The sequence below is a fragment of the Bradysia coprophila genome, chromosome IV (assembly GCF_014529535.1).
Source record: "Bradysia coprophila strain Holo2 chromosome IV, BU_Bcop_v1, whole genome shotgun sequence".
In the NCBI taxonomy this organism is placed as follows: Eukaryota; Metazoa; Arthropoda; class Insecta; order Diptera; family Sciaridae; genus Bradysia; species Bradysia coprophila.
The window spans coordinates 11769735-11787756 of record NC_050738.1 but is presented as its reverse complement, the minus strand read 5'-3'; the positions used below and the strand labels follow the sequence as shown (position 1 = coordinate 11787756).

General features: G+C 31.2%; 1 protein-coding gene across 3 annotated transcripts in view; it reads right to left on the bottom strand.

Moving 5' to 3' along the window:
• Nucleotides 1-12711, bottom strand: part of LOC119066270 — a 40063-nt gene extending 27352 nt beyond the window's left edge. For all 3 annotated transcript variants that reach the window (XM_037168627.1, XM_037168626.1, XM_037168628.1), the window contains exons 1-4: nucleotides 12603-12711; nucleotides 11832-11977; nucleotides 6490-6563; nucleotides 6317-6338 (exon numbers count right to left, since the gene is read on the bottom strand). In XM_037168627.1, the coding sequence (XP_037024522.1) occupies nucleotides 6317-6338; nucleotides 6490-6558 (91 nt within the window). In that variant the 5' untranslated portion in view covers nucleotides 6559-6563; nucleotides 11832-11977; nucleotides 12603-12711. The remainder of the gene's footprint in view (nucleotides 1-6316; nucleotides 6339-6489; nucleotides 6564-11831; nucleotides 11978-12602) is intronic.
• Between the last annotated feature and the right edge of the window lie 5311 nt (nucleotides 12712-18022).

Below are 18022 nucleotides of genomic sequence, written 5' to 3'. Positions count from 1 at the left end.
GTTTGCAACATTTTTTCCGTGATATTTTCTCGTTTTATAGTTGCAAAAGGAAATGGTACTGAAACGTAAACAACTAATCTCAATTGCATAATTGCTAATATCTATAAACGTACGTCTCGTCATACGCACTTGCATTGATATGATGGAAAACGTTCGCAAACAATAATTGTTTAGTACATTTCGAAGCATTCCCGATAGAATACCATTTGGGCCCTGGGAATCAGCTATAAAACAAAAAAAATCGGTTAGGTCTACTCCGATCCAATATATTCAGTTCGATATAGAACAACGTATACTGGTTTTACGATAAAACCAGCGAAAATCATAGTGTGGAAGATTTGCATATAGAAGTGTGTTCTATAAGAACCACTTTGGTCTAGTTGACTATAAATAAGTTCAATAGGGGTGTGTGATGGTTCGGGGATCGGGACAAAAGGGATGTACAAAAAATTCTTACCATAACTAAATGTCAACAAGTGATTTTACAATTTTTTTTAAATTCAATCACAACTGGCGCAAATTCACTGAAGCTAAATTTGCGCGTGCAGGTAAATTCTCATATTTCAACCTCTATCAAAAATATGTTGCGAGATATTTTTTGTCCTAATTAGTGTTTTTCTACAGCGAGTTAAACAGAAAAGGTTTAAATTGGAAAAAGTTTGCCGAAACATTATGTTTAATGTGTCGTCAAAGTTAGCCGACTATAAAAAATTGTGTAAATTTTTAACTTGAAAATTCTATAATCGACATAGAAAACTATTCGATTACTGGTCCAAAAAAATGATTTTCTCCGTTGAGGAATTTTGCCTCAATTTTGGCCCAGACCAACAGTCACACCACGCACATTACACAGACGATTTTCAAAAACTTTTCTTCTTTGGATAACCAACAACAATATTAGAGCAATAATTCTACTTCATCTGCTATCGACGACAACAACAAAAATAAACGATGATCTTAGGCTAATGCTCTCTTATATGGCATAAACTATAATATAAATAAAACTAAAGAAGTAATAGATTCGATAGCTAACGCTTAACGATACTTTAAACCAACGAAGTAGTAGATTTTACAGACTAATATAGTGGCAGTGTCAATTTTTTCTATTGGAAGCAAATAATTTTGTCCAAGTAGAATCCTCACTGTACAGTAGATCTGTATAAGGCTTTACATCTACGCCATGACTAGATTTCTGATTTTATTACTCTGATTTCTTGTCAAAAAGGCGAAAATTACTGGCAAGATACCAGTTCTTGAACAATTGTGATTGAACCGGTCATAATATCGGCTAAAAATTAACCAATCTATCGAAGCGGAAAGTTGATTTTCAATTGAGTTGTGTGTCAATGTGGAAAAAAATCTGCGAATACCAGTGCAGTTAATTAAATTTTACAGTTCTGTTAGACCACAAAGAATAAAAATAAAAACCTAAACAAGGAAGAGCTCATTTCCTATTATTTACACCTTCTCCACTCGAAAAACAATCACACGTCACACACGTATTTGAAGTATATACCTTGATCGGCTGTGTGTATATATATATATAGTAGGAGTGTGGACATTCCACTCGTTTCAAATGAATATATGTGGAGTACATTCTTTATATTCAATTAAACAATTCGTTGAGCTGTATAGCATGGTATGGCCTTGGTAAACATACAAAGAATGCGTTCTAGCCTTAAATTGGCATTTCAAACTGAAATGTATGACAACGACGGTCGATGTTGTGTGTATATATATCGAATCTACAAGAAATATTCAATAACGGAATAAAATATGATCAGAAATTTCAATAAAAACAACAGCCTGTTTCTTCACCGCATATAAATAAAAATTAAAAACCTGTTTGCATTTAGCACAATTTCGGAATCTAAATTTATGCGCCTTGCAACTATTATATTCGATTTTTTAACCATCACCACATTCATGTCCATCACTAGTAATGAGAACGTTTTTATATTAATATTAAGTAATTTTGTCTTGTGACTTTATGTACCATACGTATAGCCATTCAAATCATGTAGGTAGATTTCAAATGGGCACATGATGATGATCATTTTACAATGGATGATTTTTTCGGAAAAACAAAAAAAAAATGATGAGCGCGCACAATCACCGTATATTAACGATTATTGTAAACGAGTCTTTTCAGTTCCTTATTGATGAGAGTGCATGTGTTCCACGAACTGTAACTTTCTTTATGTGTTAACTGATTTCATATGGCGATAATACTGATATTGCCAATGCCCCCTTAACCAGTTTTTATTACCATTTTATGCGGAGAAATGTGCATTTCCATTTTGTTTGAGAATTTTTCCGTATACAAAAAAAAAACAGATTTGAGTTGCTTCGGTACAAAAATTGAGCTCATAAAGAATTTCAAATGAAATAGATATTCGATTCATTAGTTGTATGGTGCGGTGTGCGTCCAACAATTTCCTTGAAATATTTTCTTTATAACACACAAAGAGTGAGAGCTGTATATGAATGGGTAAGAGCTTGCATTGATTATTGAAATGAAAACTTGATTGCGCAGAACTAGACGGGTATGCGAAACCTTTCATTGTACAAAACCACTTCTGGTTCTTAAATCCATCGTCCATTGGTGTTTTTTGTTCAATCTTAAAGTTTCATGTGAAGAATGTTGATTTTATAAGTGGAAAAAAATTTACGCTGCTGAGATTTCCAACACTTTTTTTTTCTGGTACATACGACTCCGGTGTGTATCAAATTCGTATACGATAAATACAATCATCGATGCGAAACGAAAACAATTGTATCAATCAGATATTAAATTCTAGTTCAGCGTATGTATTGTAAACAGGGCAAGGTAAGACATAAGTAAGGTACATTAGTCCAATGCTAAAATGCAGTGATGTTGCAATCTTTGAAAAGAGAATTACCTAACATGAATGTGGCGTATTTCAATCACTTTTACTGTAAATGTGGATTTTTGGTTGACGAGGAGTATAGAAGGGAATTTGCACTGAACAATCTTTTGTTAGAAAATTTAAATTTCCTTCGACAAAATGAGTCAGACAATGAGTATTGGCTGAATCATCATAAATTTTCTAATTTTATATTTTACCAGGATCTCAATAAAAAACTACTTCTCTTGAACTTCGCAGTGGTCATTCAACATTTCGCTAAGTCATTGTATGAGCAATGTAACAGAATAATTTAATTTCTAAAAATAGATTTTTTGCTATGAAAATTCTTGCGAGAGTTATTCTTTGCAGCAGAATGTTTTGACCAAAAAATAGTTCCACCAATTTACACTAAAAACTTTTCTATTGTTTTTATGCAATCAAATGTAGTGGCATCACATCTCCGAAGCAATTAGTTTGTAACTGCTTCAGGTGGCCGTATTTTCTATATCGCTTTGTGGTAGGTCGTAGAACCAATTCATGCGAAACAGAATTTTTGTTAGAGAAATACAGTCGAAACGAACTAGAAAAAATCCAGTCAATTTAAACGAGTTTGTAATGAGTAGTGACAGTAAATTTTATTTCTTTTATTTTTAGGACCAGAACGACTTAATTATTACGTCAAGCAAACCGAAAATAGAATACGTTTTCCTTGAATATTCAGGAAGTAAAAGTTTACCACTATGTATGGATGCATTAACCGAAAGCGAATTGTCAACAACAAGACATCTGAGATTGCGTAGACGTGTAGTATTTTGTTGCTTGTTTCAACGTTATTATTTATCAAAATCTGTGAATATTTACAATTAATATCAAATTATCACACAATTGTGGGTAAATTTGAATACTTAATGAATTTACCCAAAAATTATCGCATTGTGTCAGACATCAGACAATATAAAATGGTGTATATAGACAAAAACCGTAGTCAAGTCATTGCATTTATTATAAGCATTTCGGTGGGAACATGATTTTGATATTGTTTCGGTTGAAATTCGAAAATTTATATTGTTGAGTGTTGAACATCTATTTAAATATGAATGTGACTGTGAGCGTTTTAGCTACACACAAAGCTTACATCACATTTTATGCGGTGGTAACAGATATATACAATTCAAATGATTCAGATGTAGACATTTTAAAGTGGGTTCATGGTTTCGAATGGAAGTTGATATCTTATATTATATAAATTCGGTTTGATCGATGTTGCAGACAAAAGAGTTCATTTACGTTGAGCCATAATAATATTGTGACATTGATGAGGCATTGTCCCATAGGTCTTTAGTCGGTACCATAAAGCGAAACGATTGATATAAATTTTGGTTGGCTTTAGTAAATATCTCAACTTAATCGGACACTCGGGAATAAGGTTAAATAAATTGCAGTCGATGCTGTTGTAGAGACCATGCGACCTTTTGAAAATATTTATATTTTCATACCGAGAAACACTTTTCTACTCGCCAATTGAACGAGTAATTGGATCGATGTAGTGCAAAGTAACACTTTGTGACTTGAAACAAAACATAAGCTTTCATCCAACTCGGATGAAAGCCTTCAGTCTTTTCACCGCGATCACACTAATAACAACTGTCAGCCGATTCAATGGTATTATTAATGTAATAATGAAATTGCATTCGTATTGATTTTTGTTTTATTTGAAAATGTTTTACCGTTGAATGGTAACGGTAAACAATTTGCAAATCGTCAAAGATATGCGGCACACATAACACCTCTAATCAAGCAATGACTAAGGCAAAACGTACACCGAACGTCAAACAAAAAAAAGAGTCAAACATTCAACCGATGAAAAAGCTTTGTATGTGCTGGAATTTGCATAATTTATCATATTTTTTCTCGTTCTTCACTCATGTACGTACATGGTGAGGGATATGTGTGGTGAGAGTCAATATACTAATAACATACCATTGACTGACATCGGCTAATTGACCATCTGAAGTCTAACGATACAAATTATATTACAGTATAGTAATGATGAGAGTTGGCGTTGGGCTTATAATTGGTTAATTAGACGAAACACGAAAGATCTGAATAAATGCATTCAGAGCGCGAAAATTTGTTATACTCAACCGATAAGTTTCTCTGATGAAGAAGTAGCAAACCGACACTGTTAGAGAAGCTTCTGAAAATTTGACGATATACCCTGGAGGCCTAATTTTCTTATTGTATGGAAGTTGATACGTTATTCGGAGAATCGTTATCGTATTATTAACATCAATCTGTGTTTGTGAATGATACAATCATCGATGAGTTTTAGAATGTTTTTTAATAAAAATTTGTCACGAACAACGTTTCCTGTTGTGATATCGAAGGTGTAGCGATATAAATAGCGAACTATGAAAACTAACTTAGTATTGAATTTGCAATTAATATATCGTTAATTTGTCAGAAGGAAGTTCGTTTTGTTATTTGTTAGAATAATCAAGAAGATGGTTAAAAGAAACCGTTACGTTGAGGAAGTTGGTTTATCGAATTGGTTGAGTAACTTTCGTTTCATTCTCTGAAAGAAATAATTCTGTTCGATGCTCAATTATATTCAATTAATAATGTTGAAAAATGAAAACACAAATTACGAATAAAGATGTACAAATATGCTGTGAAAATATTTAATTTTGTAGACCTAGTCCAATTAAAAAAAATTAATTGGCGAAAATTGAAATTTAGAATAGAAAATGAAATTCGAAAAGAAATTATTTTTTGTTGAAAAAAAAAAACCGAAAGTCTTGGCATTTGATTGAAAGATTTTCTCTCTAATAACCAAAAATGTAATGAGTTTAATTGATAGAATTATAATTGTGAAGCTTTCATAAATTACATTTCGTCTGCAGAATCTGACCAAAAATTTCTTCGATAAAAAACACACACACTCATCGAACGTATATTTATCTGATCAAGTAGATCACAATCGTAATTATAATAATTATGAAAACAGTTATTCAACACCATAATCAGCCGCAAAAATATGTCGGTAAATAAATGAGTAAGTATAGTATGTGGTGGAATATACACAATATATCGTTTGTTTGCATGGAATATTGTACCATTTTTCAGACAATTATTATGATAATCTTTTCCTTCATAATACTCTCTGCTCGTCCATTGAAAACAAAACTCAGTCATGCCTGATATACATTACAATCGACACTCATGATCCATTCATCTCATCAAACAATTCCCAATATAAAAATTATAAAACATCAATGGCTATACGAAAGACGGTTCAACCGACTTAAAGTTCAGATTGATATGAGTGTGTATGATATAACCTTACAGACATTATATCTCATCTCATATACTTAGAGTACTCATCACAATAGACAAACATTGTGAAAATTTGGTGAGAATTTTTATTTATTTTTTTAATTACTTACCATTTGGACACGAAAATAATTCCTGAAAAATAAATTTCGGTTAATTAGTAAAAATGACTTTAAGACGTGTTGTTAAAGAGTACGCTTAAAAATGTAACGTTTTCAGTATGTGGGTTAAGTATAGATATATGAAACTTTTGAATAGAAACGGTAAATGGAATTCGGGTATTTACCTGTGAAAACACTTCTGCAATTAATACGGTCAAGCAAACCAATAAGGCTGCCGCCGTTGGCGTCCTCATGATTCCTAGAAGAAGAAAAATTGTCAAAAATTGTTTTTATGTTTTTGATTTGATGTGTTGCATAAAATATGAAACTTATGAATCGAAACTGTAATGGCCACTTATGCACAAGACCAGACGTATAATTTTAGCGTAAACATTATTACATAAAATTTGAATATATTTAAAAAAAAATTGTTCTAAAAAATGAAAACAAATTTGATTGAGGAACATAATTTTCAAAAAATGACCTCGTTTAAAAGTGGCCACAAGTTTAATATTTCATAAAAAGCCATTTCAAAATTGAGTCGTTTTTTTTTGTTTTACATTTAAGTGACTACAATAAAAATGGTGCAAGAGATTTTAAGTGGTTACGAATTGTAAAGACATGGCAAATTGGTGTACGAATTTGAGTTAATTGTATGGCTAATTGCTGATATTATTCTGAATCTCTGCTTGTAGCTTATTTTTATGGGAACTATGGACTATTTACTAAAGAATCTCGATACTCCATCTTGAATTAAAGATGTTTTGCCTAACAGCCTAACATACGTAGACAGATATTGACATAGTACTTCTAACGTCTGTGAAGACACGTCAATATTTATGCTATTCATAAACGAATTCCTTGACAGAGCAACACTTTGAAGCTTCAAATGTCAGTAAGTCCAATCACTTATAAGGGCGTCTAATGATTACTTAATTATGCAAACAGACAGTTAAAAGTTACAACGTGCTTGTGATATAACATGCCTGAATATTCTAATGTTCGACAGCTTGCGATAGCTGCAGGCCATTCGCAGTCATTTCTGAATTGTTTTGGTTCTCGCAAGCCTTTAAGTGAACACGGAACCTATACAAAATTTGAAAAGATCTAAAACGAACGGTATGCCTAGTAAGTATATTCAAGGAAGACCGCTTAAATTATTGATGTTTATCACCCACCCACTTTACATAACCGAATTATGTAACGTTTCAGTATTTTAGCAAAAACACCATCAGAATGCTAATTTTGCCAAATTTTACACATTTTCTTAAAATAAATTCTTCTTCCTATATGACGGTTCCAAGTCATCAGTTTATCATAACATGATTAGATCATTTGAACATCAGTTAAAACATTTTTTTTTCGTTCACACAATCATGACCGCTGAACCAATCAAATTCAAAAATGAATTTTTGGAAAAAACTAATAAAAAAAATAATTGAAGAAACTTGTTTGTGTGGCTTATTAATGTGAAGTGAAGATGTTTGATTCATTCAACAAAAACCGGATAAAATATTTGGAGAGCATGTAAGCCGGTTTAAGAAATATTTTTCTTATGATTTTTTTACTGAAATTTTTGTAAATACCAAACGTTATATATGCTGTAGATCCATCGATATATATTTGGTGAGTTGCAGGTGTGTTACACTTTATACCTGTTGCGAAGATACTAGCTCAATGTATAGCTTCTTCATTTGATTGCTTTTTTCAAATGTGTTACATAATAGTATTTGCGTAGATAGACTTCATTTTACATTCAAAAATTATTAGCAATTAAAATAAAGATAAGGATTTTGCCTAAGTAAAATGTTAACATTGTCTTCGGGCACCGCATATTTTAATAATTTTTTCCTATTTATTAGTTATATGTCTAAAGAACTGTAGAAGAAGCCATAACATTTTGTATATAAAATAGTCATATCATATCGGAATACGAATTCGAAAACGTCTGCAAAAGGCACATTGAATTTTATCCACACAACATACGAAACTAATATCGACATACTTGTATAGCATTGCAGAAAAAAATTCCTTTCTAAATATTTGTGGTTGCACATCGAATGCAAAAATATTGATCGCAACCGTTTTTAACAAACAACAAAAATCCATTAAAATAATGGTGAATTTGAGCTTTGTCTATTTGGTTTGTTATTCGATAAAGTAATCAAAACGAGTAGATCGAATAGATTCAAAGCATTGCTATGGTAGATTCCAATAAGTCAATCTATTAACCTCTTATAAACGGCAATCACATTGAGGCATTACCACTAAATCTACAACTTATGCTGTTTAAATTACCACCTAGCTCGTTGCTTTGAGTCTTACCTAGTGTTTGAAATAAAATCTTTTACTTCATTAGACATAACATTTTGTTTGATATAAAAACAATCACATGCCATTAAACTTGTGTTATTTTGGTCATTGTTGTCGCTAACAGATGGATTAGGTCTGATGCGATAGAGTACGTTTTCTCACAAAATGTAAAATAAAAGGAGCTCGAATTCAATAGGCTAATATTATGACGTCCTAAATTAGTCTGGTGATTCGCGTTCTACCCACAGGGGATTCGGAAAGGTTTTGATTTTCTTTATGTTCGTGTTTTTGATGCTATCAGAACAGCCTCAGTCTATCCGCTGAATAAAGCTGCCATCAGAACAATTAATATCTACACCATTTATAACTCAAATTAGCATCGCATCTAAAGAATAAAACAAAATCCAAATAACTGGAAACAGGTCAGTTTTAGGATCAATAATAATCTAGTTCTATCGCAATAAATCTACAACTACAGGAAACATGTTCTTCACATCTAGTAACGGAAATTACAAACGAGATGTGTTGCAAGCAAAAGAAGAATCATTTACGTAAAATAATACGAAAAGGTCAGGTTCTGCAAGAAAACTAACTGGCTTACACACATTATGTATGCATACCTACGGTTGAATGAGATTATTACAGAGAGAACATTATAAAACCTACTCGATTAACCTATATAAGTTATCAAGTTTTTGCATTTATTATATATTATTTGGAGGTCTGTGACATAAACGTCTGTTCAGTTAACTTATCTATAAAAAATAACAAGAATGGATAATATTTTAATGCCAACCCACCAATGTACAATGTAAGAGATGCCGTTACATTCGAAATGAAATTATTTAAATTTTTTATTTTTTTTTATTTTTCTTTAACGAACTAATCATTAATTGATCGTACTCTGTTATTATGTATCATTATCGTGCATGTTCTATTTAATTTTCATTGATTTGTTGGAGCGTTCTAACGTAAAAAATATAGAATTTATGTTCTTTAATTTGTTGGTGAGTTATGTACTGTATACACAGCGAGTTTTACGAGATGTTGGGGTAATTTGGCTCGTTGATTGGTACGAGTACATTTAAATACGAACACTGGCAAAAATTGTAATCATTAAAAACATACGGTTATATATAATTTCCGGACCTGGTATCTACCGGCTGTTTTTTCACTTCTTCTCACTATTTGCGAAACGTTTTTTTACGGAAATTTTTTACACTGTGCCGGTGCCCTTGCTACACATAATATAATAACAAAACATTTTTGTCACCTGGAATTTTACGATAACATTTCGGTTCTTTTTCGTTTTTATTTTGACTGGCTCAGGTGTGTGTTCCTTACTAGTGTGGCAAAAATACAGATACATAATTAATTCAAACGAATGAATTAGTAATCGAACCGCAATGTCTACCTGGTTTTCATGCTTGCCAAAGTGAATACCAAAGATCCACATTGTTTAAAGCTAATTTAAAAATAATGAGCTTAATTTGCTATATCTACGAAAAGATAATAGTTTTACGTTAATAATTCATTAGGGTAAAGAAATTAGATTTACCTGAACAGAGGTTACCATTTCAACACAACCTGACGGAACGTGAAAATATATTTTAAAAATAGCAAAAAAGGCAGTAGATAATTTTATGTTTTTCCGACTGACAATTTTTGCAATAAATTCTTATCCCTAAAAACAAATTACTTTAACACCTTGTGAAACCGATCCGAAAATCGCACAGAGATTACATTATTTTCAACATAAAAAATTATCTGAAAAATGATTATGGGTGATCGTAAAACAAACAATATGGAACTGTGAAATATTCACCTGTGCAAAGTATTTTTAACTTTTTTCTTTAAATTTTTTTCTTCTCGAATTTAAACAAATACCCAGCCATATAATATGCTAATTTTACAATAGGTATGTGACATACCAGTCATACTCATAGCTTGTTATTACCCTAAGGTTTGTCGGTTTATGTAAATATATAGCTATGCTAAGTAAAATATCATGACTTAATAATTAAGATCAGTGAAATGAAATAACCGTACAGGTTGGCTCTTTTTTTCTTTAATATATGTGGCAATTTAACATATCAAATGTTTAAAATCGCTGAGATAGTTTTTCGTTTAAAGTTTTGATTGATTCAAAATTATGAATTACAGATGAATTAATCAAATTGGGATGCAATTAAAGGGATTTTTCGGACGGCGATACTGATAGATTATCGGAATAAAATACGTAACTTTAATGATGATGAATTTTAAAATATTTTAGTGAAAGGGCTTTTTTTTGTCATAATTAAAATATTTTATTTAAATCAAAACGAAAATATTTGTGAAGCTTTCTTCCATTTATATACACCTGATTGTGTGCACACACCTTTTAAAACGTTTTTGGTTATTAATTTGCCTGAGGTAAAAGAAATTTCAATTTTTCAGTTTCAAAGAAATTTCGTTAAGCGAGACTATGAATAATGGTGTAAAAAATCATATGTGTAAATTAGAGACGAAACAAAAAATTGTATGGATAAACGGACAATGCAAGTCAAAGAGTTCCCATGATGTTACGTTAGCCCGCAAATACGATAAATACAAATTATTCGAAAAAAATCTTTTATAGAAATTAAACACCCATATGATTTAATGTGAATAACAATTAATAACAGACAATTCGTTGAAATTGCAAAGTCTGAGCTCAGAGTTTTTTTTTTCTTACTCGAAGCACGTAGTGATAGAATAGGAAATATAAAAGCATTTTAGTCACATAACGTAATCCTTTGTCTTTGTCTTTGAATTTTATACAAATCGTATCCATGACGCCATAAGTAGATAACTAAAGATGTTGGTAAGAAGACGTCTTTGGAATGAGAGCCAAAGAATTCATTCAAACAGGTAGAAACTCGACCTTTTTTCAGATATTTTTTTATTGTTATTATTTACAAGAGGCTTAGAATCAGTTGGATGTTCACGTTAGTAACAGATAAGCAGAATCATCTCTGGTTCTGAATGAAAAGTAAAATTTATTCGTGGAATTTTGGATGATGTCATAAAATTTATCCTGTTTCACAGTAGCTTGTGAGATCCTTAAAATGGTTTGTTAAAAGATTTTTTATCGAGCAAAAAAATGCCGACCGGTAATTACAGATTACCGAAATTCTGACTTGAATAAACTAAGTATAATGGATGATACCACGAAAAAAGTTTTCGTACTTACCAATTAAAATTTACAAAAAATATTCCAAAAAGATAATCCAATTAATGTGTTTGATAACACGGTAGTGATACACAACGCGAAAACCAAAAAAAAACTTCAACACTTTTTTGATCAACTCAATTTCGTATCCATAGTCTTCTAAAATTCTGATCCGGAAAAAAACGTTAACAAAATTGCATCAAGAAATTCGTCAAGAACAATTCTTCATTCGAAAAACAAAATCCACACACTCCCGGTGATTCTTTTTAGTTTCGCGTAAATTACTTTGACACAATCAACTTGTTAAAACAAAAATTTCTTACAGAAATGTGACCTCAATTATACTCCATAAGATTGTATTTAAATAAAAATCAAACAAGAATCTTGTAACAAAAATTTTCTTATAAAATTTTTAGGCCACGCTTGCACAAAACAAGTGTGTGTGTTTCAGACTATTAACATGAATGGTATTTTTTTTTCTCTTCGTTAAATTGACAATTGAAGAATTTCTTGCTAACAACTTTTAACACGTTTCTTTATAACATTTCATTTTTCTTTCTCCCGATAAATCAAAGGAAAAGAGATCACACTTTTCACCGAATAAATTGAAACAAATTTTCATTCACACAAAAAAAAAACCTCTATCGATTAAGTGAAATTCTAGATATAAATATTTTCGTTTCAATATAATCTTCTTCACTAAATTTAATTCAAATCAACATCTTGTTCTTATTTTCAAAAGTAAGATGAAGAGAAAAAAAAAAAATAAACAAAAAAGTCTCGCTGTTATACCTTTTGTGTACCTATTTACTCGAAGGCGAAACACTCACTGACGACTACAGTCGATACGAAAGGTAAGTTTTCTGTATGTTGTTATAAGCCCGCGACGGTAAAATGGTAAGGCGGTTGCTGAAGAATTTTTGATTTTAAGACTTTGTGTAAAACTATACTACACGAATCATTTATTATACCTTACATTTTATTGGAAACCGGTTTGGGTTTGGATAACTTTTGCGTTGCTGAGGTGTGCTAGAGAAATAGTGTGTATATATATTGTATAGCTTTCGTGTATATAGTTATAATGAAGAAAAAAAACAATCTTATATGTGGAGAAAGAGATACCAACACAGCATATATTATAATATAAGAATTTCGTTAAATGTTCTTGTGTGCATGCAATCATATTTTGAAGCATGAAGGAAAAAAATAAGTTAATTTTATTGTATAAAGTGTATACGTGTTATTGTTAAAAATTTATTGCCTTTACATATAGAATGTTTTGATGTAGAGAAATTATTATTATAAAGAAAACATAACACACATATCAGTCGAGCATTAACCTACCTATTTTAATCTATGGGGGTATATAATGTGCGGCTTTTGAGGAACACACATTTTCTCCGTCCGATTGTGACACATTTTCGGTTTAATTACAGAATGACGGGGCACATGAAATCTGTACAAATGTGCAGGCCAAAAATTGTGTGTTCGAAACTAATTTCAGTCGTTGCAGGAGGTGTTGCTATCAGGCCGATAGTCATTAAAATCTGTGCGAAGGTATTTAATTAGGTGGATTAGAGCAGTGTCTTGAAAAAGTCTTTATTGGATGAGAACTAGTGGAAGACAGGTATTATTTCACTTGCATCATTAATCAAATTTGTTGACAAATATGTTCCTCATAGAAAAAACGAGGACATTCCACCATGACTTCATTTAAAAACTGGTAAATATTGCTAAATATTCTCTTAAATAAACAAAAAAATTTAATGAAACTTTAGATAATTTTATCGATTTTACTGTTAAACATTCCTCCTAACATGAACATCGTCGTTAACACTGTATCTTAGTCAGCGAAATGATGCAATCATCATTTACCTTTAGCGTTGATTACATTTTGTATGGTACGAATTCCTCTCAATTAATTTACGAACGAGCAGCAAATATAAAGATTATGTCAGCATCAAACCCATAGAGACTATCTTAAAATTATGATAACTTTCGATTAATGTTAGTTGAAGGATTTTTGTCATCGAAGTGTCCTGTATATCTAGGATTAAATTGTTGTAAACGGATTAAACATCAGCTTTATGTGCTAAATGAATAACAAGATTATTTTCCTAACATCAGATTTGTCATGTTATCATTTTCATAGATTTTTTCTAGATCATTTTACCCCGTAAACTCCCCGTAAGAAAGAAAGAAAGTAAAGTTCTTTTTTCTTTTTTTATCAGATTATAGGATTACGGATGGTTCAAATAAGGTTAAGCCATAACTCTTGATTTAAATTATGTAAATTATGTAGCTTTCGTGTCTCTTGACGGCTTTTTACTACATCATTTTAAGATGAAGTATTTTTCAATTTTATCTTTCGTTCAATACAAATTCTAAATCGATTGACCGCAGAGACGACGACTATAGGGGAAATTTCTTGTTTTCGACTTAGAGGCAAAATGGGCCCAATGGTGGCCTCAGGACAGCTATTTTTAATTTAAAAAAATATAGGCTCTTGATAGTCGGTTTGTTCGAACATATTATTTGAAATCCACTTGATTAACCTTACAACCCTCAACAAGGGGTCATCTTGTTATCTACAATATTGACAAAAATATGATGTTGTTTTTTGATCTTATATAGCAAATCGTAATGAAGTGATATAAGATTACATTGGATGGTGCGGAAGTAAATCATTACGAGATGTAACAATTTCGTGATAAAACTAAACTCATAAGCTTCGATAACTATCTTCTCGACAAGTGTAGAGCAAGTTGCTAAAAAAACACATGAGTGATTTTGTGAGCATCACAAATTTGTTTTCAAAGTAATAAATTACGCAGTAGCATCCAATGTATTCTGGTTTTCTACCTGTCCCATGCGAAGATTTTTCAGTGATTGTTTTGGTAAATACTTAGATCAAAAGAAGTGACACTGGTAATATGCCGTTTATTAGTGGAAGCTATTTGACGAAATTTTTGAAATCTCTTCCTGCCTCGTCACGCAAAAAAGAGTCGAAATAAACCCAAATTTGTCGAAACCATCTCGTTTTCTGGAACAATCTCTTCCAAAAGTGAATACCGGCATGAGGGATTCTTGTGAAAAACGACCTGCCGAAATCGGACGCATTTTCCAGTGGACTTTTTTATATGTGCCCAGATAGGTATTGTATTTTGATGTCATGGAAATTTCTCCGGCTACACATCACGTACAAGGTCGTGTGAGGTGTCATTAGAAAGGAAATTGCATGTTCTTTCGGGGCAAATTCGAATGCACAGGAATCGTCACAAGTTCGCCTAAACAATCAAACTTTCACATACTTTCAACTGTTCGTAACTCGTCAGGGTTGCGTTTTACCCCCAATGATCGACTATTTGCCCCCAAAAACCTTCGATCACATCACGCTAGACGAATAAGCATCAATGAATTTTCAAAAAAAAATATTTTTGGCTTTTAGGTACCAACACCTATTTGGGTACATATAAAAAAGTCCACTGGAAAATGCGTCCGATTTCGGCAGATCGTTTTTCAAAAAAAATCCCTCCATACTTCTCAAAAATTTCATTTAACAAATTTAAATCTAGATTTAATTTTCGGATTTCGACCTGCGACAAACATCTAAAAAATAGAATCTAGATTTTCAATTGTTAGACGAAATCTATGCGGTAATAATTTCAAACCACAACAACCCCATAATCAGAAAATATGTCGGTGTTCACTTTTCAGCGAGTTTACAGTAGATTTTTCTTACAGAAATATTTCACCTATAAAATTTTTTTCTGAGGATAGTAACTGTGCAGAACTATTTTACAGGACAACTGAACACTACTGTCAGCATATATGTACATTCTACATAATGGCCGCACTAAGTTCAGCTAAGCTGTACATTGTACTGCTGTGTTAACAAATCCCGAATTTGTACAGTATAGCAGTACATTTTTCTTGGTAGTTGAACGGTACTATTGTACTGTTGAGCTAAACAATGTACAACATAGAAGGAATTATGCCCAGCTTCGCTGAATATTAATGCATTTTAGTTGTAAATATATACTGCTACGTTACACATTTGTACTTGTCCCTCCTCAAAAAAAATGTTCAGCTGTGCTGAATAAAATTTTTATAGATGTTCTGACAATCAGGTTTGTATGAAAATCCAACAGTTTTTTCGTTGTTATGTTGAATTTTCATACATACCTGACTGTTAGAAATGTCTCTATAAAAAACTGAAACTGCACTGTTCGGCTTGACGCATTACTATTTTTCCTTTACTCCACTTACCTAAATAATGTTCAAGAATATCTAGGATATTTTCTCGGAAATATTTTACCTTTGGCGAATGATGATCGGGTTATGTTATGCTTCTTATATAATTTTTTTTTATTCAATAATATTGAACTTTCATCAATACATAATGATCATAAAAAATATAAATATTAATTAATTTTATGTTTTACAGTTTAAATTGTGTATTCTGAATAATTTAGTTTTTCACTTTCATTTAAGTAATATTTATTTGACACAATCATCAACAAAAAATATTGACAAAAGAAAAATTACATTTAAAAAAATAATAATTTTAGAACGAAAGTTGCCTGATTTTTTTTCATTATTTTTTATATTTATTATTAGGTATGCACTTTATCGTCTTAAGTAAAATACTTTTTTATTTTTTATTCATTTTTTTCTTCTTTTTTAGTTATCGCCTGTATTATCTGGTGTCATTTTTATATAAATATATTTTAATTTTAATATTTTTATACGAGGGGGGCTACAATTTATACTTTTATATTATATTTTATACTTTACTTTATTCCATTTCATTTTTTTTCATTTCATAGTTAAATTAGATAATTCACTATTTTCTAACATTTTTAATTTTCTCATTTTAATTTAATATATTTACCTACTGGGTGTGATTATTTTCAGAATATTTCATTCATTTTTTTTGTGATTTTATAGTTTGTTGTTGATTTGAGAATTTCCGTTGATAATATTTGATTATTATATTGAGTTTTATCCACAAAGAAAAACTCAAAAGAAAATATTTTAGACATTTTACGCTTCATCCGTGCGTGGCGTGAATAATCGTTTTTATTCACGAAACAAACACATAAATTTGTTTCATCATTACCAAAACCAAAATGAAGTGACAGTTCCAAAGAGAAAATGACCTGTTCACACCATGGAAAAAATCGGAGGTGTGAAAATAAACATTTTCTCACCTGAACTGTCAACAAAACGTCATCTTCTCACCGCATTTCAGTGGAGAAAATTAGGCAATGCACGGATGAAAAAAAAATCATTTGCCAGTATACGATGTTTTTTCGCATTGTTAATAATCCAGATTAGGGTGAAAATAAAATTCTACTAAGTAAACAACCCCAAAAAAAGATAATTTCCCTAAAAGAATATTCGTTTTTCTAACATGACGACATCTTCAATCATTGAAAACATTAAGTCCATCAGGTATATTGGTCATTCTTGTGAGAGTAAATGATCGTAGCGAAGACAAGATCAAAAATTGGAAATGAAGCAATTTTCATCAACGAATTTCAAACAAGAAGCACCATTTTCATTTTTTGTTCCAAAGACAGTAACGTCCGCCTGGCGATGCTCGTACAATATTTTAAGTGTACGATTTTCAACCACAGAGAATTCGACTGTAATCGAATTGATGCACTGTGTAGGTGTATGCATGTCATTGGATATTATTTCCGAATACCGAGGTCAAAACTGTGGTTTGTTTTAACAACTATATCGTGCATGATCGTAGTAAAATTTCATAATTTTAATTTAGCTCATGAAAGGTAAATCTGTATGCACATTTTGATTTGAAATTTAAGGTGAAGGTGACGATTACTGAAACTCATCATCATTAATGGAGTAATCAACCAAGCATTCGTCACTTTCACTATAACTTTAGTTAAAGTTTTCAGAGAAATGCTCACGTCTTCTTGGAAATTAACTAATAAATTCAAATTGACCCAATAAATCGAAATAGTTTCCCTAATCAAATCTTCTGGACTCAATGCGAGCGTAATAGTATTCGGAATTAATTTAAATTTCCTTTTCTTTTATCCGTTGATCGCCTTTAAATTATGATGCCTATGAGTGTTTACTTCATTATTTTACAATTATTTACAATTAATACATTCGACTTAAACATTTTCTTTCTTTTTTTCTAAACATTTGTGATTTAGACATTTTGTGAATTTGATTAA